Below are 25985 nucleotides of genomic sequence, written 5' to 3' on the forward strand. Positions count from 1 at the left end.
ATCTTAGAAATTGGTAGGCAGTGTCTGTCCTGTACGCAGACACCCCCATACACTCTGGCGCTCGGGGACCTTCTGTGTGAAGGCTGTCATATCACTCTCCCCTCGGCTGGACCAGGTCCTCCTAGAGGTCCTGAGAACCGAAGCACCTGGCTTTCCCTTTTGGGGCTGAGCTGTTCTCAGGGATCCCTCTGAACACACCCAGGTCTTGTATCACGTTCTGCTCAGAATGGCTGTCTCAGCATCTCATCCCAGCTCCTTTGGATGCCCAACCACCCCCATCCCCCCGTCACTCAATCTGTCCCCAACACCTGCCCTTCCCTATGTCTAGATATCCGGACAGGCCACAAGAAACAAAAACAAAACAACAACAAAAGTCTCCACAGGTGCCTTTTCAGCCTCCTCTGACACAGTGTTATGCCCCAAACTCTGCCCTCTTTTCCTGTTTCAATTTCCCTATCTATTGTGGCATGATTTGCTGAATTCTTTATTATCTAGCTCCAAAGCTCCAGAAATCAGACCTTCCTTCCTCTTGCTCACTGTCATCCTGGCCCCTAAAGCACACCCCGACCCAGTGGGAATGCGGTAAATATTTGTGGAGTGAAGAAGTCATGTCAGAGACAGCATGTGACTTCAAGGGACACTCACATTCCCCTCTTCAACTTCTGGATTTCAGAATGCTGAAATCTAGAGTCAGGCATAGTGGTTCATGCCTGTAATCCCAGCGTTTGGGAAGTTGAGGCAGGAGGATATGCCAGCTTGGAGTACCGACGTAGGGGTCTGGAAAGAAGGCTTAGTTGATGAGAGAACATATCACGCTTTCAAAAGATGAAAGTTTTGTTCCCAGCACTCACACCATGTAGCTCACAACCACCTGTAAGTCCAGCATCAGAAGATCTAACGCCCTCTTCTGCCTTCTGAGTGTGCCTTCAAGTGCACTTACATGCTCGAGTGCACACACCCACACCCACATACATACAACAATTATAATAGTAATGAATATAAAAAAGAAAAGGAAAGAAAAAAGCGAGACCTTGCCGCAAAAACCCAGAAACAGAGAAGTCAGGCGGTATAGGACCGAGACCCTGAGGTGGACAAGTTCCCCCACTACACTGATTGTACCAGCCTGCCACACCCTCCCTGGCAACCCAGCCTGCCCTGTCTCCTGCCCCCACTGGGCGCTGTGGGGAGGCGGGCGGAATGAAAGACTGCTGTCAGCAGCTGTACAGAGAGCTCCTCAAGGTTGGCCTGGCCTTATCAGCACCCAAGCGAGCTCAGTCACGGAATGATGTTTTCCTAATGTTTGCGCAGTATTAGCGGGGTCGGGGACCTAATGTAACTTCCATTGAATATTAACCGACAGGATGGGGTGGAGAGGACTTGAGCCTGTCTTCCTAGAGAACCCTGGGTTGGTCCTGGGGGCTGAGCTGGGCTTGTGAGGAAGATCCTATAGGGTGGGCCATGCTCTCCTGTATTTCTTGGCCTGTCTCTGGCCAGGCTTTCTGCTGCCAGAGGCTGGGCCTTTTTGTCCTGGGACCAAGAGCCAAGGTCGGGCAGGCGTCCCTCTCCGTCCCTCTCCGCAGGACAGATTTTTCCACCATTTGCTTGTTCACGAACACTTCCTAGGCTCCCCCACCCACAGTCTCTGCCCTCCAGGGAAGCCTCTTGTGGGCTTTGTGGCATAACCTGTGCCCAGGCAGGACTCCTGGGCCTGTGAGATCTAAAGCTCTTCTCTGCTATGCCAGGAGGTTTCAGTCACCAAGAACAGAACCTGCCACCCTAAACGGATCTTTCCCAATTTCAACCCAGAGCGCGTGAAGGCTTCATTCTCACTATCTTTGGTCTTAATCCTCGCCCCACCCCGGCCCATCATATCACCTCTCTTGCCTCAGTTTCCCTACCTGAGAGTCAGGTAGATCTTTCTTTACTATCGAAGCCCTGTTTCCAGCTCCCTTGCTGGTCCTCGAGAACTTTAGGGTGTCAGTCCCTAAGTCCATGTTCAGGAGAGGTCAACAGGAAAATAAGTGAAAAGATGTGTCATGACACCCGGTCAGTGGCTTTGGGATCTTTCCATCAAGCCAAGGAAAGGTTCTGGGACTGCTAAGACTTGGGCAGAATGAGCAATAGCCTTCCTAGAGCTTGCCCACGGTGGCCCAGAATGCTTTGCTCACAATCCCTCAATAATGCAGGTGTGTGTATGTACACACACACACACACACACACACACACACACACACACACACGCAGGCATTCAACAGGAGCATTTACTGGCTGTAACACTCTCTGTCAGTGACTCAGTGGCTCCCCTGTCCTCCTGGCAGAAGGGTTAGTTATTTCCCAGCCCAAGAAGCAAACAGTTCAATTCAAGGCTGAGTGAGCTAAGACTGGATGGGGTGGGATTGCTCTTCTCCCAGGAGCTGGAATCTAGGATGACTCGGCTCTGTGGATGCCTGGGACAAGTAGAGCCCAGAGGGGCTGAAAGTCTCCCTCAGTCCCTCCCCCCAGAAACTGTTTAACAAAAGACACATGGCACATGACCGCAGGCAGACTTACTAGCGAGCCACCTGCCCCATTGGGCTGCCTGCCTTTCTCCCACGCACCGACCATTCTGTAGGAGAGAAGCATTCTCAGACGCAATGCCCTATGGGCACTTGTGCTTGGGAATACAGAATCGCCAGTTATCAGGACTGAAGAACATGTGGTTTTTAGTCGTACATCTGGTCTCCAACATTCACACATGTGCCGCAGCCCATTTACAAAGCAGTCCTCAATGAGAAGATGAGGCGAGCCAGGGAGCAACATGCCCATGGGGCCCTAAAAGCCCCCACTCCCATGTCAGGGAAGCAGAGGTCTGCCAGCGTACGGTGTGCATACGCTTGGGCTCTAATTTTCCAGCAAAACTCCTGAATTTGTGCTGAGGACCTGCAAGGACCCTTTGAGGGACAGGCAATCAGAAGAATCTCAGAATGGGAGAGCAGAGGCTGGGAAGGGGGGCTGTCATGCTCAGCCTGCCTTCTGTCTCACTCAGTCCAGTGTGGACTGGATCCTGGGATATGTGCGTGCGTGTGTGTGTATATGTGTGTGCACGTGTGCGTGTGTGCATGCATGTGTGTGTGTATGTGTGTGCACGTGTGTGTGCGTGTGTGTATATGTGTGTGTACGTGTGCGTGTGTGCGTGTGTGCATGCGTGTGTGTATGTGTGTGCACGTGCGTGTGTGTATGTGTGTGCATGTGTGTGCACGTGCGTGTGTGTATGTGTGCACGTGTGTGTGTGTGTTCTCATAGAGCTAGACTGAGGGTCTGGCCAGAAGAATACGGTGTGGGCTGGAAGTAAATGTCAGCTGGGAAAAGTGAGTTGAGAGAAGGGAAGGGATTTGAAAATGAACTCAAGTTATTTAGAAAAATGTTTAAAGACTTTTTTTTTTATTTGTGAGCTTAAGAGGAAAATAGTTCTTTTTTTTACTCTCTCTCTCTCTCTCTCTCTCTCTCTTCTGTATGCTGGGGCTGGCCCAGAGCCCTGCATGTTTACCAGGCATTGGCTCTACTACCATGCTACAGCACTGGCCACTGAAAACAATGTGCAAATGAGGCCTGGCAGGCACCATGTGGGGCACAGTGTAGGGCACAGTGTAGGGAACAGTGTAGGGAACAGTGTAGGGCACAGTGTAGGGCACAGTGTAGGGAACAGTGTAGGACACAGTGTAGGGAACAGTGTAGGACACAGTGTAGGGAACAGTGTAGGGAACAGTGTAGGGCACAGTGTAGGGCACAGTGTAGGGAACAGTGTAGGGCACAGTGTAGGGAACAGTGTAGGGCACAGTGTAGGGCACAGTGTAGGGAACAGTGTAGGACACAGTGTAGGGAACAGTGTAGGACACAGTGTAGGGCACAGTGTAGGACACAGTGTAGGGAACAGTGTAGGGAACAGTGTCGGGAACAGTGTGGGGAACAGTGTGGGGCACAGCATGGGGCACAGTGTGGGGAACAGTGTAGGACACAGTGTCGGGAACAGTGTGGGGCACAGCATGGGGCACAGTGTAGGCAGCACTGAGGTGTCCCAACAGCATGAGGCTGGGGTTGGGGCCTCTGCTCTTCCAGTAACTGCCATGGGGACTTCAGCAAGGTGGCTAACAGCTGTGGTCCTCAGTTCCCTCTGCTGGGAAAGGGGGACAGTGTTCATTCCAGCCTCCCAGAACTGTCACAGGAAAGAAAGAGGAAGAGTCATTAGAGGAAGAGCCAGTTCCTGTCTGACGGCAGGAGTTGGCTTGGTGTGGGACCTCATCCCACTGTTTGGAAGAGAAAAATCTAGAGATTGCCTGACATCTAGGAATGAGAACTAAGGAAACTGGGGTGCTTGTCCTTGGACAGGATGCCCAGAGTAGGGTCCTCTGGTCGTGTTTATGAAGTCTTGGTAGTCAGCGATTGGGTGTTTGCCATGTGGTGCTTTTCCTACTGCTCGCGGTATCCATTAGAGAACGTACCCATCTTAGCCGCCTCATGGTGGCACAGGAAGGACTCAGTGGCAGTTGCTGGGAGCTGAAGTGAGTGAGTGGGAGCTTTATCTCTGAATCTTTCTCAAGACCAAGCCCAGCCACTCCCTGTGGTCAGATCTCCAGGCCCTCCCTCCTCTCAGCCATTAGCCAGTCATCCCAGGGCCTGTCACAGAGCCATAAAGGACGGCTGGAGCTGTAAATGCCCGGTTGGTTGGAGCCGGGGTGCAGGTGGGGCAGGGTGTAGGGAGTGCGGAGGGAGGCTCACCTTCCTTCTTCATGCCAGCCCGGAAGCACTTCTTGAGTCTGCAGTAGCGGCACTGGTTCCTCTTGTCTTTGTCCACTACGCACTGCCGACTAAACCTGGAGAGGGCACCGGATGGTGGGATGGAAAAGATGCAGGCTCCCCCTCTTAGGGCAGAACGAGGACCCCAGCTTCTTCTGACCCTGACCCAGCTCCCTCCTTGCTCCATCTGTGCACCCCATGAGTTTTAATGTTAACCCATCAGATGCCAGAGGGGTCTGTGACTGTCTGAAAGTCCCACTCAAAGTAGGAAACTGAAGTCTAGCAGAGTTGAGTTGGAAACTTTAGTCTCTTGGATACCAGAGGCATAGATATTTTCACCACATTCTATGAGAGTGCATAGCCCATAGCAGGCTGCTGGCTAAGGCTTAGAGTCAACAGTTGGCTCACAAAAGGGAAAGGCAAGGTTATGGGGAGGATATGAGTTTGAACATGGACTCCACCACTCATTTAAGTTGAATGACCTCAGCTAAACTTCTAGCTATCCAAGACATAGGTTCCTCATCTACAAAATGAGGGTAATAATTGTGACCACCTCAGAAGGGCATTGACAGGTGACAATGAGATATTACAGGCTTGGCATGGGACAACAGATGCTCAGGCAACCATTGCTAATATTTTACTGTTGCTATCCAAAATGAGAGATGCCTTTGAAAGAGGGAGTTTTCAGAATCTTGGGGGAACCCCAGGGATAAGTGGAAAGGCTTAGGGCCAATGACTTGTTGGAACCTAGAAAAAACAGCAGGTTGGAGGGCCGGTCCTATCTTCTCTATGATTGATAGGCGATTGCTAAAGTTGCTGCTCCCACCCGGATGCCCAGATGCTAAGAATACAGACCATCTGGACGGTCTGGAAGGGCAGGTGCCTCAAGAGGGACCCTGGAGGGCATGAATCCCAACACACCCATATCCCAGTTGAGTAAGTCGAGGCCTCAGCCAGCTGCTCACCTGCAGGAGTACATGTGGTTCTTCCTCACGCTTCTCCTGAAGAATCCCTTGCAGCCGTCACAGCTCGAGGCTCCGTAGTGTTTGCCTGTGGCCCGGTCTCCACAGATGGCACAGAGGGCACTGACGCCCAAACTGTTGGATGAGTTGAGGTTGGCGCCTTCAGATGGGGATGTGTCTACACCAACAGAGAGTGAGTGAGAACCAAGGGGGACAGAGAGTGAAGTGGGGGGAGAGCCTGAGACTTAGAGTGGGCTCTCCAGAGCTGGGGGGTTATGCCGGCTCCATCCTTCTGCTCTCAGAGTCAGTTGGTTTTAGGGGTCTCAGTTTCTAGTCTGTAAACCAGAACCACCTGTACTGCTGGTCTCCTGGGCACCTGCAAGGACTCACTCTCCACAGAGCTTCCTCAGGAAGGAGTGAAACTTGACTACTATGTAGCCACTTATAGACTCCTGGTTGGGAGTTCAGAAGGGCCAGCGACTCCCCCAGCCTCTTCCTCATCAGGAGAAACAGAACAGGGGAACCTGAGTTTAGCCTCAGACTCTGCGAACCCTTCCAAGGAGGGGAAAGGTATACCTGGAGAGCATCCTTTGCCTCTGGCTGGGTGCTGACAAGGGTCTGGGTGGATGTGGAGTCATCTTTACCACAGATTAGAAGCTATCACCCCGTAAGAGTGGAGGAGGGCACTCAAGACCTCTGGCAAAGGAGGTTTCAGTTTGTGTGCCAAGAATCCTGGGCATTTGTACCAGTACTACCCCTAGCTAACTTCTGGTCTTGGACCAGCTTCTTTTCCTAGCCTCAATTTCCCCAACTACAAAAGGGATCAATTTAACTGGTTTGGTTGGTTTTAGATTAAAGAGGGAAAAAAAAAGTCAACAGGTCTCTCTTTATCTAAAGGCAAATCTTCCACCACAGATCAATTCTTTAGGAAATCTCTTCACTGGAGATGTAAAAACAGGAGGATCAAGAGTTCATAATAATAACTCGGCGATATAATAAGTTCGAGTTTAGTCTGGGCTACTTGAGACATTGTCCCGAAAAAATAAAAATCACCCTTAGGAGATGATAAACTCTATAATAATTCTCCCAAAACAAAAGTGTAGGCATGTTCACAACACACACACACACACACACACACACACACGAGGGGGCCTTTCCATAGAGACTGCATATGACCTTGGATTCCTAAGGGAATGGCCTATTGCAAATGGGAGAGGGCTGTGGGGTGCCAAAGCATAGACCCCGCAGCCTCGCAGCATAGGATCGGATCCCTTTTGGTCTTGTAGCACACTGGGTTATTTCTTGTCGTTGCCTCCCCCACTTGTCATATGGAGCATAGTCATCTCCCCGAGCTGTTTATAGGTTCAGTGAGTCTGCCGGAAGTGCCTGGCATTCAGTAGGTTCTAGAACTAAGTGCTTCTCTGCAGAAGAGAACGCTCCCAGCAGGCGTCTTGCAGCCCTTTCTCATTTCTGCTGGCTCCTGGCTGAACCCTTCCTAGGACTCCTGAATGTCCAGAGTGGAGCCCCCTGCAGCTGGTGAATTATTCCCAAGGCAGGGATAATTGTTAAGCTTCATTGGTGCCCTTTCTCCCACAGCCTCTCCTCCCTCGACCCCCGGGGAGAGCTGAGCCCGCAACTCGGGCAGAGATTGGCAAGGTGTCCTCTTGCTGTGCAGCCTGGGTTGGGCATAATTAGCCGGGTCATCTCCTCTGAGGTCAGCAGGCTATTTCCATTGCCCAGTTAAGAAGACTGAGGCTCAGAGAGGAAAGGGACTTGCCCAGTTTCGTTTACAATGCTGCCAGGCAGAGGGGCAGGGTTTATGGGCTGATGTGCTGTGTTCCGCCATGCTGCCCATGCCTGGGTATCTGTGAGGACCCTTCTGCTGTTTCTGAATTGAGGATGGAAGGTAGGAGCCATTATCCTTAGAACCTTCTAACCATCAGCTCAGGATGAAGCCCATTGACTTTGGAAGACAACCTCTTATAACCCCAACTTCCAGACCTCTGTGAACTTCGGCAGGGCATATAGATCCCTTCCATTGTATACAGAGTCCTAGAGGACAAACGTGTTGGGGCCAAGACCAAACACTAAAAGAAGCTCTTGTATAATTTATACTATGTGCTACCATCTCCATTTTACAGATAAGGAAACTGAGGCTGGGGAGGAAGAGTTTTTCCAGAGCTGGGGGTGACTGATGTGTCCTCAAGACACTTAAGGGCTTGCCTGCAGGTTCAGACTGAAGGGCCTGTGTGGCGGCCAGGAGTGTGACAGTATGTACTGTCCCGGAGAGGGTCACATGATACTATCTCAGGGCAGAAGCAACTTATTCACTACTTTAGTACGTTTCTCCCTGAGCACCTCTTCGGAAGCATCCATCCTTCTGAAAGATTTTGGCCAACAGGCTAGGGTAAAGGAACACATTTTTATACTGCACAAGAGACAAAGGAGGAGGTGGTGTGCCCAAGGTCACACCATACAGGGCAAGAGGTACTAGGGGAGGCAGTTGGGGGACTGACCATGGACAGAGCCCACACGATGCCTCTTCTTTCCAGGCAGATTGAGAGCACAGCTTTCCAGGCCGAGCCTTATAGCGTCAGAGTCATGGATGAAAGGTGGTAGCAGGCCAGCCCCAGCCAAGTGCCTTTTCTCCAGGGCTAGTCTAGAAGTTGGTTCCCTCCTATCCAGGAGCTTACCAGCTCCCTTCCGCCCCCACTCCCAGCCAGGAAGTCTACCTTCTCATTCCCTGGCAAAGGAAAACCATCACCCCCTCCAGACATATTCTCAGTGATATTGGAGCAGATGCTTGAGCCGGAGCGACACACACTGACAACAGAATCGGCTCAGAGACAAACACACAGGCTGCTGATGTGACTCCCAGTGTCTGGTACACAGCAATAATGAAGACCCTCACAACAAAACCATGCTATTTTGGGAGGCTGGAGTATAGGATCCCAAGTTCCAGGACAGTCTGGGAATATGTTCTAAGTTTCAGGCCAGCTCAGGAACATATACTCTACATAAAATCAACAAAGCAAAACGAAAGAAAACCAAGTCCAGTATAGTGGCGCACCCTTTAATCCCAGTACTGGTGAGGCAGAGGTGGTGGGATCTCTATGATTTTGAGGCCAGCCTGGTCTATGTAGTGAGTTTCAGAGCAACCAGAGCTACGTAAAGACTCTGCCTCAAAATAAAATAAAACGACAAACCCCCATGCAAAGGAGCGACACAGTTGTGTACATCAGCAAACGCTGCCCAGCAGCATAGGGGCTGTGTGCACATGCGCGTACGCAAAGTGCCACCCAGGGCCACCAGGCAGGAAGCACAGAGTATGCCCACCAGTCCACATTCACAATCATGTTATAGGCCCGTGACACACATTCACAGACACTATACATACACACAGGTACGCAAGCAAGAAAAACGGACGCCCCTGGAGATACAATCACAGACCACTCAACAAACACGGACAGATGAAGCCAGGACACAAACTTAAAGGGGGAACAAGCTGGCTGCTGTGTTCTTGTGTTTGCCACGCTACCCACACACTTACATGGACACCTAGGGCCATGCATGCAGACCACATGGCTGTGCCGGCTTTTCTAGCTAGGAAGCCTGAGAATTCCCCTCCCTCGGCCGCCCCTGAACTCCACTTTCCCTGAAATATAGCTATGCCTCCTGTCCCCGTCTCTAGGAACAGGACAGGGCTTTTGTTGCTTGCTCATAGGCCCAGGGGCCTGAAGATGGACCATGTCGGGTGGGATTTCTGCAGTCACCCCGAGGAAGCTCACCATCACGGCCTGTTGTTGTAACGTGGTGAGGAAGGCAGCCTGAGATCCCAGGACCTAACTAGGGAAGATCTGGGAAATGTTTCTGTCGGAAATCCACCTCTGCAGGCCTCCCTCACCCAGAATGCCTCTGGCCACAGTACGTGGGTCCACTTGCTTCATCTGGCAATACCTGTACGAGCCTATAGGACCAACCTACAATTTTCTGTATTTCTCCTCCCATCCCAAAGTCCAGTGCCAAAGATTCACTCCATACCTGGGCACAGCTGCCCCCACCTACCGTTGGCCATGGTCAACACCTGCACATTTTCAAACTCCAGGGTGGTATAGGCTGGGTCCAGAGCGGCACTGTAGTCGGCCATATCCATGTCGACGAGGGTTTTAGAGAGTCGCATTCTCCCCTACCCACGGCTCAGCCCCCTGTCCTGCCCTGCCCAGGATGCCACCCAAGCCCCTGGGCTGAGCCCCAGCCCCCGTCCCCGCCCTCTCCCTGCCTCCTCCCAGGTCCCTTCTCTGCCTTCCTCTGTTTCAAACTGTCCTCTGGGAGACTCAGCCTGGCGTCCTGGCCTAGCCTCTGCAGAGGGTGGAGGCTCTGTGGGGAGGGGTGGGGGTTAATGGTTAATCACCCCCGTTGCTGGGTAGGCTGGGTGGAGCCACGGGGATTTGGCTGTTTGTTGGTTTCTGACTGACACCTGGGGTGCTAATTACAACTGTTGGGCCCCAGGTCATTAATATTCAGTTACCAATCTTCCATGGCAGGAACTGGACAGGGCTGACATTTGTTGAACCCTTACCTCAGCAGCCCCCAAGCCAACATCCCTCTAAGTTGGATATCCCAGCTGACACACTTAGACACTGGCATGTCTATCTCCAACCACTTCCCAAATCATTGACTTCCATCCTCAGTGCTGTGAATGAGATAAAGCTGTCCCAGGGCCGTTGAACTGGGAATCTGGACCCCAGACCCACCCTGGACCTTTTGGATCCTTGCTGAAGAAGACTCTTCGTGTTCCCTTCTGGGTTCTCACCTGCCCCAGGAGCCGCCTGGACCCACATATGAGTCCCTTGCCTGATCCCTGACAGCTCCCGGATGCTCCAGGTGGACCAGATGCCAGGGATCGCCCCTGTCACACCGAATGCTTCCACAGCCTCCACCCTTCCCAAGCCAGGCACAATCAGGCCCTCAGACCTAAGCTTACACTCAGACACCTACCATCTGCTAACTATGACTTCTAGGTAAAGGGTTCTCCTTCCAAGCCTTGGTTTCCTTCTCGATCAAATCCACAGTCAATCTGAAGGGATTGTTTGGGCATTACATGAGACCTAAAAATAGCTGTTAAGGTACGCAGGCCGGTACCTCACCCCCAACCCATCATTTTCTGCTATGTAGCCAAGGCAGTGCTCAAATTCTTGACACTCCTGCCTCACCTCCCAAGAGCCAGAATTAAGAGGAATGTGCCAACATGCCCAACTAACTCCTCTTCTCATTTTGTGCCCCCTTTCTGCCTCCCTGTTTCTCTTGTCCCTCTCTTCCCTTTGGGGTGAGCTTCATGGATGTACCCCTGTACAGTCACAGGGAGGTAGCTCAGAATGTCTCTGCATGTCTCAACACTCGTTTCAGGCTTTAAGTTTCTGTTTTTAGATTAAAAATGATGATCTGTATAAACGTTTTGCCAACATGTATGTCTGTGCACTGCATGCATGCCTGGTGCCCGTGGAGGCCAGAAGAGGGTGTTTGGACCCCGCAGGAACTGGAGTTACCGACAGTTGCGAGCCACCATGTAGGTGCTGGGAATTGAACTCCAGTCCTTTAGAAGAGCAGCCGAGGCTCTTAACTGCTGAGCTGTTTCTCAGTCCTACATCCCCAGTCCAAAGCCTTTTTTCTTTACATTTTCATCTCATTGACCACATTCTTTATGGGGTTTGACTATGAGCTTGGTGCACCTGCTCCCTTGTACTTGTTTTGTTTTGGGTTTGAACAATTATGCAATCTCCCTGTGTGTTCTTCTCTGCTGACCTTTTTTTTTTCAAGACAGGGTTTCTCTGTGTAATAACTCTGACTGTCCTGGAACTTGCTCTGTGGATCAGGCTGGCTTTGAACTTGTAGAGATTCACCTGCCTCTGCCTCCCCAATGCTGAGATCAAAGGCGGGCGCCGCCGCTGCTGCCACCGCCTCTGCTGACATTTTCCAGATTTCCACACTAGCTGGGGAGAGAGAGTCACTAAGGGCTGAGAGTGAAGGCAGCAGCTCTGAAAGCTTCAGGGCCTGCTTGAAAAAGGCATTCAGATGGCACGGTACTAACACAGAGCAGGAATGAGAGGCAGAGAACGAGTGTGTGAGCCAGAAAAGAGAGTGACTAGGAGACCAGGCAATTAATGTCTGAGTTGATTGAATGAGCGAGATTCATGAGTGTGCAAAAGGGTAGCAAGTGAGCGAGGCAATGGGTGTGTGAGTTAGAGAGCGGGCGAGGACATGCGCCTTGGCACCACATTGGCGCAGCTGCTGGAAGCCTTCTTTCTGTACCGCTTGGCTTCATTATGCCCCTTTCATCTTGTCCCTAGAGACAAGATGGTGGAAGAGAGTGTGGGAGGCAGTTGTGAGGTAGAGAGATTAGGATGGAGGGGAGGGGGAAGTGCCCTACGTTTAGAAGCTATACCTGTCAGCCTTGCATGCTTGCTGATCTGCATTTGATCCCTGTCACGCCCTGTTCCTGTCACGTACATGTTCACAGGATCGGAAACAAATAGAAACATTTTCTGTCACTATTCAAGGTGGCTCTTCTCTGGGCAACTCTCCCTTTCGTTACAGTCGGGGGAGGTCCTTGTCTTGTCCTCCACTTCTTGGTTGAAGGGGGAGGAAAGATCGGAACCTGCAGCCCACACCTTGAGATCCTAAAAAGGTCTGATGTTTACTTCAGACACTTTCAGGTCCTTTCCAGTTCCACTTGGCAACACTGGTCGCAGAGATCTTGGGAGCAGGGCTGGGCTGGGAGGGAAGGGAAGGCCTGTGACAGGGCCACCCACAGCTATTCCACGGCATTTAACATGTCCGTCCTACATGTGACTCGTCGCCCGGAAGAGACACAATTCCCGTTTTCTACAAGTGGAATGTGATCGTTAGCAAGTCAGAATTTTATTGGGTTAACAAACCAACAATGGGTCTTTTTATAGATGACAATGTAGGGTCCATTAAATACAGTCTATGATCAACTAGGGTTGGCCGGGACACATTGTGTGGAGACGGAGATCTACCAAAAGGACAAGGGAGCTCGCATGAGAAGAGCTGCTAGGTATACAAACCATGGCACACACAGTCCACACCCGTGTCCCACCCTGTAAGCAACCTATCCACCCAGCGATCATAAACTGCATAACTGTCTCATTCAGAATTCCTTCTACCTTCAGCTTATTCTGGGTAATTCCCTCCCGGCCACCTTCCTTCACCAGGTAGGCCAGCTTTGCGATCATACCCATACCGTCCTGGGGTCAGGGACGAGCTATTTTGAATCTAGTGTCTCTGTAAAACAGGCCTAACCTGTGAAGTTTGTTGTTGCTGTTGTCTGGGGATGATTAAGTGAGATCTGTCAGTCACCCGGCTGTCCCTGCTCTTTGTTTCTATAGATCATGGAGTCCAACCCACGTGGATCAAAACCCTGGCCTCAGACTGTGCTTCCGTCAGCTTTGCTTTCGGCGTCAGGAAAATGAAGTGGGTCCTTGCTGCAGGTGGGCCACTGTGGGCAATAAGTGACCAGGGTGTAAGTCAGTTCTGGTGCACAGGTTCTGTATTCACGGACTGACACTTTGGATGGGAAATCCTAGGGCAAAAGGGTGTCAGAGCCGGGCATCATGGACACGTGTACCATCCCAGCACTTGGAAGGTAGAGGCGAAGGAGATGAGGCATTAAGACCGGCCTGGAATATATGAAGCTTTGTCTCATCAACAGCAGTAACAAAAGGACTGGAGAGGTGGTTTATGAGGCGCTTACCTCACGAAACTGCTGGCCTGAGTTCGATTCCTGGAGCCCACAGAAGGAGAGAACCATCTCCTAAAGCAAAGTCGTCTGACCCCGACGAGATCGTGCCCACCCCCGCTGCACCTCTCTATCTCTGCCTCTACCCCTACCTCACCTCTCTCTCTCTCTCTACCCACAAATTAAATATCTTTTATTTAAAAATAACCAAAAGGTTCTGGAGAGATGGCTTAGTGGGTAAAGTGCCTGTTGTACAAGCCGAGGACCTGAGTTCAGATCCCCGGCACCCACATGGGGTACCGGGCATGGTGTTGCGTGTTTCTGATCTCAGTAATAGGAGGCAGACACAGGAGGCTCCCAAGGCTTGCTGTCCAGCCAGCCTAACCAATCAGTGAGTTCCAGGCTCAATGAGAGACCTTGTCAAGAAACAAAGTGGGAAGTGACAGAAGTAAACACCTGATGTCAGTTCCACATGCACAGACACACACACACATACACACACACCACATACGCATATACATCCCATACCTACATGTGCACGTGACTAAATAAACCACAAACATGAAGACACATAATACCAAAATTATGATTACCATTGCTATTACTATTTCTGTATACCTATGTCAATATGTACAAACAGGAGATATTTATTTATTTGATATGGAGTCTACTGTGTTACCCAACCTGGCCTTGAGCTCCTTGGTGTAAGCCATCCCCCTGCCTCTGCCTCCTGGGGGTTAGAACGCAGGCAAGCCCTACTTGCCTGACCATTGTACGGATATTTTTTTTTCTTGTCATTACCCTTTCAGTAATTTAACAACTAAAAACTAGTTATGTAGCACTCCCAAGCTGGCACACACAGCCTGAAGATGGCTAAAGACACGGTGGGCTGTGTAGAGGTCGTATGCAAATGCAACAGTCATTGATATCAGGTGTTGTTATCAAGTACGTGTGGATTTGGATATCTGAGGAGGATTCTGGAACCTCCCTCATGGACGCCCAGGGATACAATGTACAACAGTAGTGATTGTCATCAATGGTTGGGGACTCCTGGCTCCACAGGGACTCAGAACCCCTACTCTGGGGAACTCCTAGGTTTTTCAGCCTGGATACCTTCAGTGTGGGACTTGTTCGTCACCTCTGTCCTTTCTTGTTGAGCTGCCAGGCCTCAGCTCAAGGAGTGGCAGCCTCTGGAAGAGATGAATTCAAAGCTTGCCTGGAGGGCCAACCTCTTCACCTTGTAGCTGGAGACAGGGAGTGAGCAGGAAAGAAGATGGTCCAGAGAGGTGGCTGCTGGCCAGGAGCTGAGCTGGGAGATCACATCTCTGATGTGAGTGGAGGTTAAAGGCCCTGCCATAACGGATCATATCCTTCTCCCTCACTCTGTCTATGTAGCCCGGCATGGCTTTAATTTCCCATCCCCCCACTTCTGTCTTCTGAGGGTTGGGGTGGCAGGCGTGTGCTACCGTGGCTGGTTCATACAGTGCTTCAGACCGAAGCCCTTCTTCACTCGTGCTAGCTAGCCCTCTCCTGACTGAGCAGCATCCTTAGCCCCTAGAGCAAACTGTGGTGACAGCAAATGTTGTGGACGCATGTGTCTGGCCTCAAGATAAGAACCCAAGTCTTCTCACATTTCCTGAGGCCCAGAATGTTCTCACAGTATAAGACCAAATGAGACTCAATAAGGTAAAAATACATTTGCCCAAGGGCCATGACCCGTACAGCAGAGGAGTCTGCCATTTGGATCAAGGCTGACTATGGAGCTCAAGGGCCTCCCTGTCTGTGTTGCCCTCCGACTCCTGGGGGCCCTGAAATAGCTACAGTGTCCTGGAGATTGGGTCTGGCTCCAGCTGGTTTCCCTATCACAGTACAGCAGGGGCATTGTCTTGAACCTGAGTAGCCATGGCTCTGTCTCTGACCACATGCAGGTCTAGAGGCACACTACAGACATCCAGCCACCTGGGGCCACCTGGCGCCTTAGCTTCTCCTCTCCCGAGCTCACCTCACCTCTATCTCCTCTCCTTCCTCCCCCACCTGCCACCCGGGGCGCAGGGCAGGGGAAGCTAGCACTTATCAAGACAAAGAACAAAAGTCGTGGGGGCAAGAAGCCAAGAGCCATCTCTATTCTGGGGTAGGTAGGGCCTTCAGCTTCGCCCCTTTGAAATTTCAAATTCCAGTTTGTGGACAAAGTCCTAACTATCTCACAATATAGGTCCCAACTGCTGACCAAACTCCAGTCCAGGCAGCCACCTGGCCTGAGACTGGCCTGGCTTTGCCGTTTCCTTTGGCAGCTCCCAAGACCCGAGGGTAGGAGCCCTAGGCAGCTGGGACCTACTAGACCATCCTGAAGCCCCCAGCTCACTACCAAGGAATCTCTGTTCCTATCTGAGAGGACCACTTCTGTCTGAAGCTGGAATCTAATTCTTGTTGGTGTCAACAACTGAAACCAGGTAGGTGTCCTCTTGGGGGCCTTTCTGTTCCTGTTTGAGCTCCTGAGCTCCGTCCACCATGGCTCAGTCTCACTGAGACTTCCTGGAACTTCAGACTGGAAAAACCATCTTGTAAGCCACCCAGAGGTCAGACGGAGACCCTGAAGACCTTGCTGCAGGTTGGGACTTGGGGCCCCTCCACAGGCCCAGAGGGGAGAAGGGACTTGCTTTAGGCTAATTAGAGGTGACTAATGAATTCTGTCTTAATAAAGGGGACTCCATTGCCTTCCCAACTCAGACCGTGGATGACTGCATGTTGTTTCTACTCAATGACTGATGTGCCCTGGCTCACACAGGGACCACAATATATCAAAGAGGACCATGAGGGAGCTGAAGGCCGTGGTTTTAGAAGGAAACTACACTTATGTGGTTAACTGATAACTGGGCCCCGTCCCCGGGCCTCCAGTGGCCTCTTCCTCACTTTCTGTCCTCAGTGTGATTAAGATGAACTTACCCGTCTGCTAATCATTGCTGAGTCTGTTGGTCTTGCTTTAAAAAATTAACTGGGCATGAGTTTGCGGTTTGCCTCATCCCTAACCCTGAAAAGGCCCGGGGTGGGCAGGAGGCCTCCTAGGTTATGCAAGAGGCCACTGGCCTCTCCACACACCTCCAACAGCCTCCGCTGCGCCCTCCGGAGGGGTGGCTTTGCTCAAGAGTCAACAGCGTGCATGTGCCCTGGCTCCGGGGCCTGAGCATATTTGCTCTGTTACCACAGGGAGATAAAGGCAGCGGGAAGCATCCCGAAGGGGGATGTGAAGCAGCAGATTTTGGTTCTAATGTCCCAGCTAGTGAATCTTCGGTGGACTGCAAAGGAGGCTTTCAAGTTGGATCCTGGGGTTCCCAGGAGCCCAGAGGGGGCCAGATGGTGCCTTCTTAGATGAGATCCTTTGGTTTGTTTTGGTTTTTTGAGACAGGTTTTCTCTGTGTAGCCCCGGCTGTCCTGGAACACACTCTGGAGACCGGACTGGCCTTGAACTCACAGAGATCCATCTGCCTGTGCCTCCCAAGGGCTGGGATTAAAGGCTGTGCCACCACCACTCGGCATCAGATGAGATGGTAACAGTTCATTTTCCAGCCAAGAAAGCCCTGGCCCAGACCCAGCAGATAGGGAAACGGAGAAAGAAAGGGGTGCATCTTTCTAAGAACAGGCTGTTTTTGATAGCCTGGGTGTCCTAGGGCCTGAGTGAGTGAGGTGTTGAAGGACATCAAGGGCAAGGGGCTTCCCCTCTGCTGACCGATCTCTGGGAGCTACCAGCGGCTAAGTCAGGGGATGTCATCTGTGTTCTGCAGGCCTGTGAGTAGTCCCTGCAGCAGGTGTGTGAAGTAGAGGCAGTTCCTAGCTTTGACTGTATCTCATCTTTGGAAGCATCAGATCCCTAGAGAAAAGACACGGAACCCAGAACACTTCCCTGACTGTCTAGACCCTTTACCTTCCGTTTCTTCCCTTCTGAATTGAGAAAATGCCTACATTTTAATTTTCTCCCATGAGGACGAAATAGTGTCAAAGACACACAGAGCCAATGTGCGGACATTTGTATCAGGGACTTCGTTCATGAATCCTCGCACTGATCTGGGGCTGGGGTGTTTTTATCAGCGGTTTGTAAAGCAGCTGGCCCAGAGATGTTGAGTTGTGCGCCCAAGCTCACACAGTTGATAGGAAATAAAATGTAGGACTCAAATTCATGCTCCCTCCGGAACCTGTATTCCTGGTCCCCAAACTACCCCATCCTTAGAAGACTTTCCCGGATATAGTAAGTACCCAGGGAAGGCGGGCAGGATAAGGACGGGGAAGCAGCTGTGAGCAGAAAGCAGTGCACTGTGGGAGATGCGGATGGGGTAGGTTTAGGAGGTCTGAGAAGCGGATGGTCAGCAACGATCAGGAAAGAGGCCAGGATTGGGTCCCGTGGGTGGTGTTTCCTGTGGGCTGTTTGCCTACTGCCAGGTGGCTTATGACATGTGGGCTGAGGGTGTCACTGTCCTGTTTGTGTTCTGTGAGGTGACCTTAACCTTTGTAGGGCCTAAGGGGTGATGGGGAGCCTCTGATAGCCCAAGTCATGGTTTTGGGGGGCATGAGAAATGATTCTGCCATTCAGAAGTCACCCTTAATCCCCCTGACTTCTGTCCGGAGGGAGTCCCGGGGATTTGTCTCAGGTTATCAGGGTAAAGTAAGTATTTGGGAATTTTGAGACAGGCCAGGATCACTGTGTACAGGCTGTTCATTGCACAAATGTTCTAGGCAAGAGGGCTGAGGTGGGGGATGGGGTAAGGGGTGGAAACCAAGCCCTAGTTCCAAAGACCCAGGGCCTGACTTATCAGGAGGGGTTTCCTCTTCTTTGAACAAAGGTTCCATGAAAGTCATTGACTGCCTGGTCCTGGCTTTGTTTTTAGCCATCTGTGGTTCAGGAAAAAGGCCAGTGCTCTCCTTGGCCCTGGTTTCTCACTTTGGAAAACCTTGCAGAATTTCAGTCCAGATAATGAAATGGAACCACCTGAGATTGTTCTGGTTTCGAGACAGGGTTTCTCTGTGTAGCCCTGGCTGTCCTGGAACTCGCTCTGTAGACCCGGCTGGCCTCGAACTCAGAGATCTGCCTGCCTCCCAAGTGCTGGGTTTAAAGGCATGTGCCACCACTGCGGGGCTCACCTGAGACTATAAAAGGGTTTTCCACCCTGGCTTTGAAGGGATTGTGCTCAGGGGTGGCATGCTTGTCTAGCATGTGACAGGCCCTGGGTTCCATCTCCAGCACTGCATGGAGAATAAAAGAAAGATGAAACAAAGATTCCCAAGCCCTATCACAAACCGACAGACAAATCTTGGGGTTGGATAGTCAGGCAGGCAAGGCAGCACATACCTGTAATCACAGCAAGACGCTCAGAAATTCCGGGCCAACCTGAGCTACATCCTGGTGAGTGGAAGGCGCTAGCCTGAGCTATGTAGCCACACTCTTGGGATAAAATCTGGCGTCACATGCACGGTGCTAGGTGTTGGAAATCCCCAGAGAAGTCTGGTGGGCGGCCATAATTCAGAACTTCTGTGGGGCCACTGGGAGCTTGAAATGCTTTAATGTGGGTCCAGGTTTGACGATGTATGACTCAAACCTATGGTGAGGCTCAGTTTCTCTACCTGTGAGGTGGGTCAGGGATAACTGCTCACAAAGTCAGAACGCTGACTCATGGGTGGTGTTTACACCACACCTGGCTCTGTCTCCAGTTTGCAGACAGCTCCGATTCCAGGTACCAATGGCTTTTGCTGTTATTATTGGCAACACCATATTGGCTTCCAGGTCAAGGATGAAATGACAGGAGCTAATTCCTAGGACGTGCACCGCAATCTTGGCTGCACACCTGTTGTCATGGAGGTGCATGTTGTTGTTGTTATTATTATTTACTATTTTACCTCATTTGTTAAAGTTTTTAGTCTTTAGTTCTTGCTACATTGCTATGGCTTTAAATCCAGATATAAGAAGGCCCCTGCTGAGAAGCCTTGCTTCCCTGGACTCTGTTTACCACCTCTCCCGGGTTCTGCACCATCCTGGCCATTTCTTACTTTTCCTTGTCTTCCTGGAGCTTGCACAGATCCTGTGCTGTCACTCAGCCTCCTGCACTACTCCGCACTGGGCTCTTCTCGCTTTCTGTGGTGGTCTGTCAGTCACCTGACACCATTAGGGCAAGCCTTGGCCAAGGAGAAGCTCAGCCGAGGACACTTAGTCTCCTGGGGCGCTGAATCTCGGATTTTTATTTTCTCACAGTTTCATACAGGTAGCTTAGTCTGGCCTTAAACTTGGTATCTAGTGGAGAATGACCTTGAACTTCCCATCCTCTTGCCTGTACCTCCTGAGTACTGGGATTACGGGTGTGCACCATCCCATCTGGTTTACGCAGTGCTGGGGATGGAACCCAGAGCTTCATTCCCAGTAGACAAGCACACCACCAACTAAGTTCCTGGGGAGTCCCTGGGCCTTACATTTCCTTCCTGGTTGCTGGATCGCCAGGACATCCCCAGAGAGGCTAAAGGGTGAACAAGCCATCAAAATCGGAACTCGGAGACTAGCCGTCCCTTCGGTGGCATGGTCAGGGCTTTGTGGCCAATTCCCCTAGCACTGTGGAGCCTGTCTAGAACTCTCTGCCAGCCTTCAGTTGAGTGGTTTTATGGCTGGGGATGTCAGCAAAGGAAAGCAATAAGAAGGGAAGAAAGCGGGGCTGTGAGACTGGCTGCTTCAGGCTTCTGGGCACAGAGGGAGCAATGTGACAGGGGCTTTGTTAGTTTCTTTTTTGACCAGTGTTCTGTTTAGGCTACTTTGAGGTCTCCTCTGAATTATTCACCTGTTTTACTTTACTGACTTTGAGCAACTCACTTTCCTCTCTTTCTGTCTGCCTCAGTTTCCCCAACTGAAAAATGAAGATTATATGGTTAATCAGCCTTGGAGTACCCCCTAAGAGTCTCTTGTTGAGGGGCTCTGAACCCTATTTTGATCAAATGTCCATCTCCTATTAGGGCTTTCGGCCTTCCTGAGCTGGGGCTAAAGTTTCCCACATACCCTGAATTCTGGACTTCTCCCTGAGTTCCTCGTCTCTCTCCCACCACCCTGAGCTTCCTTCTAGACAGGTGTGAACTCAGGAGCATACCTGGTGGGTCCTGGGGAAAGCCCTGGCCCCCGTCCGACATCCTCTTCCTGGTCCTATGGGGTCACAAGTGGTGAACAACCTCCTCATCCTTGAACCACTTCCTGCTGCCTCTCTGGCACCCAAGACCCTGGGAGGGCTGCCGACTAGTTAATCCCTTAATACTGGTCACAATGAGATTTCGGGGATGGTGGGAAGTGGTCACCATGGAGACCAAAGACCTTTCCAGGACCCATGGGAGTAACCAGCCACAGGCCTCAAGAAGGGGCCTCAAGTCCCAACCTAGATAGAAATGAGAAGCACAGAAGCTGCCTTTGGGGACCCGCTAAAACCTCCTGCTGTCTCTTCACGTCTCCTGCTACACTGGGAGCCAGCCACATTTGTAGAAAGAGTCCTTTACCCCTCTGAGAGCCAGGATCCTTGTCCTCCTTTTGGGGCTCTGGGCCTCAGCACAGTAGCTTTTTCTAGAAGAGCGCAGGCTCCCTTCTGAGTCTCTTAGACGTGAGCTCGAAGCTCCACTTTCCCTTCCCAGTCTATCCCTTCCTGTCCTCAGTTTCCCCATAGGTAAGATGAGTATAGTAAAGCCACCCTGGCATCACCTGGAGTCCGCTGGCAGGTAGTGACACCCAGTGGCTGGATAACACTCCCTCCACAGCCACCTGCAGAGCCCCAGGCCCCTGCCCTGCTCTCTGACAGGGCTGGGGGTCCCACTTGTCTTGGTCATCTTTCTCCATAAAAGGCCTGATGACCTGGGTGGACTGAGGGACTCCTCCTCTGTCCCTTCACAACCCCCAGAGTTTTGCACCATATTTACCACTGTCGAATCAGATGGCAACTACCTCCTCCTTTGCGCTGCCTGCTCATCGTTGTTTTTCAGGGACCCAACGGGGCTTAAAATAAATGGGTTGGCCAAGGAAACGAGGGAAGGATTGAAGGAATCCACCTAGCCAAGCATTCAGCTGTATCAGCACCGTTATTGTGGAGGCTGGAGATTGAGCAAGGAAGACGGTGGGCAAGGGCCTTCCCTTACAGGACTGCAGTTAGCGGTGAAAATAAAAACACCCAGTGAAATTGTAACTTCATTAAAACAACATATACTTTGTAGCATAAGTATATCCCAAACAATACCTTAGACATACTCATAATATATATATATATATATATATATATATATATATATATGTATATATATGGGGTGGGGCCCGCGAGATGGCTCAGCAGGTAAAGGTATGGACTCCTGGCCTGTCTCTGGAAGAAAGTGAGAACCCATCCTTGCAGGTTTGTAAGTGGAGACTGCTCCTTGGTTTCCCTGCTGCCCAGATCCGAATAATCACACAGAAACTGTGTCTCTGACCTCCACAGGAACAGGGGCCTGTGGCCACCTGCTCACTCTCACATACACCACAAATAAACATAAAAATATGATTTAAAGTTTAAGGAAGGATGTGGCTTATCTCAAGTCCAAATGGAGCTGAGAACCCAGGACTGTGTCCAGCCACTCCATGCTCCGCCTGGCCTACTTGTATCTTGGTGGGAAGGTGGGGTGGGAACAGGTAGTAAAGGAAGTAGCTAAAAAAGGAAGTGAATTTTAAATAGTGAGCCATGGCCGAGAACAAGGAAGCTGAGAGCCTTGACAGCACCTGGTGGTCAGGTGACCCTTGCCTTGGAGAGGGGAGCTGAGCTAGCAGCCCTCTCCTGTGAGGAGACATCTTACATCCCAGTGAGGAATTAGGAAAACTTAAAGCCGTGATCCAGGAGCAGTGGTTCTCAATCTTTGGGTCGTGACTCCTCTGGGAGTCGAAAGACCCGCCTAAGACAGATATTTTACATTACAATTCATAACAGTAGCAAAAATTTACAATTAAGTAACAACGAAAATAGTTTTATGGGGGGGGTCATTACAACCCGAGGAAGTGTATTAAAGGGTCGCAGCATTAGGAAGGTTGAGAACCACTGCTCAGGAAGGACAGATAGGCAGGGGGCTGGCTGCTGGCTGCTGAGTCACTCGCCAGTCTGCAGTTCTGCACCTTGGATCTCTTTCGCAATCCTCCGCAAACCCACGGTCCCACCCTCCCACCCCGACTCCCGGGTCAGCCAATGTTCTTGGCGAGGCTGAGAGCCAGAGGAAAGGGGCCAAAGGAGCTGCGCAGAGAAGCGTGGCCACCTAACAGAGCTCAGCGTCCCGACACCCTCTTCTGGCCCATCTCTCTCCCCCATTGCAGCAGGGCGCTGGGTAGCTGGAACCAGGTCTGCAAATCTGTGCCCAGCACCGCTGTTTAGCCTTCCAGAGCTCCTCCTAGTGGGCCTCAGTGCAATCCAAGCCACTGTACCAATCAGAATGCAAGGTAAAAACAAAAACAAACAACAACAACAACAAAAAAAAATCCCTGATCCCCAAGGTCTTTTGTTCTGCATTTCCAACTTCCCACGTTCGGTTTCCTACCCCTGGTGCCATGGTGCGGGCACCTTTGAGGAAGTCCCCAGGCCTTCATTTGCATTCACCCTCACTTATAATGGCATTCATAACATTAGATGCCACTCCCCCATCACAAAAGTTAACATGGAGGCTGGAGAGATGGCGCAATGCTTTTAGGAGTGCTTCCTGTCTTTGGAGAGGACCCTCGCACCGATGTGGCAGCTCAGAGCCTTCTGTACCTCCGTTTCCACGGTCTCCGATACCCTTTTGGCCTCCATGGCTCCTGCACACACGGTACAAATCAACTCACACAAACATACGTATACACCACACCTGTGTACTCTAAAATTAAGTTAGCAGAAGATATGAATGAAAATCACATCTAGTTATTAACGAGGATCATATTAAACACGCTGGAAGCTTTGTGCGACAGGACGGCCTGCTCCATCCCTAGGTTCTTAGCACCCTCATCCTCACAAGGAGCTGTCGTACCTAACCCCCCACCGTCCTGTCCCTCCAGAGTCGTCATCAAAAACCCCAGTCCACACCACCTCCATGGTAGCTAGAATTTTCGTTTTTTGTTTTTGTTTTTTTTTGCTCCACTACAGCCAGCTTTGGCACAATCGCCTTGTTTTCTGGAAGCCAGCAGAAGTCTTTACACAGCTCTTCCTTGCCCACTCTGGCTCCGGTGCCACCTACTCTTTACCCGAACCTGAGGGTGCGCATGCGCAAACATACCTTACCCCCCCCCCCCCCCGATCTCTCCCCTCTTTAAGCCTCCACAGTGCCGTTCATGCAGCTCACAGAGCTCCCATCCCACGTCTTTACTACCGTGTCCCACGTCTCCAACCTCCTGTCACTCCTCCGTCTGTTTTCCTTTGTGTCTGGGGCCTTTGCGCATCTCCTTTCATGCCCTGGAGAGGGAGTAGATCTTCAGCCCTGGACTAGTCCCTTTCCCACGCTTTGTATGAGTTCTGTGCCTTCCTCAACCTTTATTCTCTATTATGTCTTCCTACCATGTCAACTTGACACGGCCCGTGTGTTCAGTTACTTGTTGACAATCTATTCCCTCTTCTCCAGCCCCTGCTGTGGAGATGCCCTCTGACTGCTTCCCTCATAGTACACCCCAAACCTTCAACAGCTCCAAATGAGACCAAGAAAAAGCAGCTAATAGAGATTTGTTTGACAGAGTTCTCTGAGGAGGAATCGATGAGCATGCTTACAATGAGCTCCTCGGGTAAAGGTGCTTGCCTCTTGGCTGGATGACCTGAATTCAATCCCTTCAAATGCTCCTCCAGGGTCTCCTGAGGACTGAAGCCTTGCACCCCATGAGGCTTTCAGCTGTGGGTCTCCCCTTGCCTCCCTCCCCTTTCCAGCTGCCTGCTCTTCTGTCCTTTCAAAACAGAACAGTGCCACAGCCTAGCCGCAGCCCAGCTCGCTCCAGAAACTAGATAAAGACTGGCCAGTTTGTGAAGGGACAGCACCCTCACCAATAGGCATGAAGTATCTGTTTATAGAAGGGCTGCCAAGCTCACCTTCTCTGGTCCCTAGGGGCTCGAAGGCCAGGTGCAGGACATCAGTGAGTAAGGACAGGCTAATTGAAGGGGGCTGGACTAGTCTACCCTGGTCTGTTCACATTGGTCTACGCTCTTTCCAGGCAGGAGGTAGCTTCAGACTTCTGTTCTCTGAAGTAGGCCGTGACTGTGATACTTGCCAGCGAGATGTGAGGAGAAACAAGTAGTGCCGGCCCCAGTCCGAAGCTTTGAGACTAGTGGGCTTCAACAGGGTGGGTATTGAGTAATCGTGGTCAGGAGCGCCCCCTTCTGACCATGGAGGGAAATGCACTGTAAGAGAGCTAGAAACCAGCTAAGCAGAGCTAGGCATGGGCCTTTTGGTCACAGACTAGCCGTTCCTGATCAGTTGGGACAAACTTCCTAAAGGTATTACAGATTTCCCCAAGACCAGAATTGCTTCTGTCATCTGAAAACCATTTCAAATGCTACCTACACACACATTTTCTTGCACGAGATCACGTCTTTTTACTGAGTTTTATGGTATAACTTTTTTTTTTTTTAAAGAACTTTTTGAGGCAGGGTCTCACGGAGCCCAAGCTGGCCTCAAACTTGCTAGGTAGCTGAGAATGAGCTGGTTCCACTTTCCTAGGGCTGGAACTGCAGGAATGTGACACTAAGCCAGTTTTTATGCATCGCTGGAGATGGGGTGCTCACACTTGCTCGGCGAACACCCCACTGATTGGGCTACATCTCCAGCCCTAGATTTATTTTCAAAAGAAATCTTATTTCCATCAAGTGAAATATCATCCCCTAATTAGAAAGCAATGGGAAACAATCATAACAAAATAAGCCATTTTGTTACCTCCTGATTTGAAATAGTTTGCCTCTGTGTCCCTGGTCTGTCCCCTCTCTGTTAAAAAGCAAGGGTCCCCTACCACCCAGTGGAGATGGTTAGAAAGTGTGGCACCAGAGCCATGTCAGGGCTGGATAAACAGATTCTGACCCTTGACTTCCTGGCCTTGAATGTAAGCACTCTACCACTGCACTGGACCCCAGCCCCGGGTCTGTTTCCTCGCTTGTGGATATCGCTGGCAACCTGCAGCCTCCTGGGCTACCGTGGGGTCATTGGCACTGATGTGGGCAAAGGGCTGGAGCCGTGCCTGGCACACCGCGAGTGCTGCAAAGATGTCAGCTGCGAAACAAAGAAGGCTGAAGATCCGAGCTCCATCTGGCCCCAGTGGCACACTTCGGTGACTCCAGCACCAGGGTGGCTGCGGCAAGAGAATCGGGAGTTCAAAGTCAGCCTGAGCTGCAGTGGGAGGCAGGCACGGGCTACATGCTTTGTCTTAAAATAAAGAAACAAAACACAATGACCCAAATGTCTTTGAATCAGTGTAAACACCATAGAGGATGGGGGAAAAATTCCTCTTCGTTGGTTAAAAATAAATCCCAGGG

At 51.1% G+C, this 25985-nt stretch overlaps 1 protein-coding gene across 3 annotated transcripts in view; it reads right to left on the minus strand.

The window, feature by feature from the left end:
* Nucleotides 1-25985, minus strand: part of Hnf4a (hepatocyte nuclear factor 4 alpha) — a 63510-nt gene that overhangs the window by 15817 nt on the left and 21708 nt on the right. Inside the window, exons 1-3 of one of the 3 annotated variants that reach the window (XM_041670186.1) lie at nt 9801-10039; nt 5739-5913; nt 4756-4850 (exon numbers count right to left, since the gene is read on the minus strand). In XM_041670186.1, the coding sequence (XP_041526120.1) occupies nt 4756-4850; nt 5739-5913; nt 9801-9915 (385 nt within the window). In that variant the 5' untranslated portion in view covers nt 9916-10039. Of the gene's footprint in view, nt 1-4755; nt 4851-5738; nt 5914-9800; nt 10040-25985 lie in introns of those variants that run through there. The other 2 variants (XM_041670185.1, XM_041670187.1) reach the window with 2 other exon arrangements.

This window comes from Microtus oregoni, unplaced genomic scaffold (assembly GCF_018167655.1).
Source record: "Microtus oregoni isolate MIOR12 unplaced genomic scaffold, Mior012 000020F_ref0000438, whole genome shotgun sequence".
Taxonomy (NCBI): Eukaryota; Metazoa; Chordata; class Mammalia; order Rodentia; family Cricetidae; genus Microtus; species Microtus oregoni.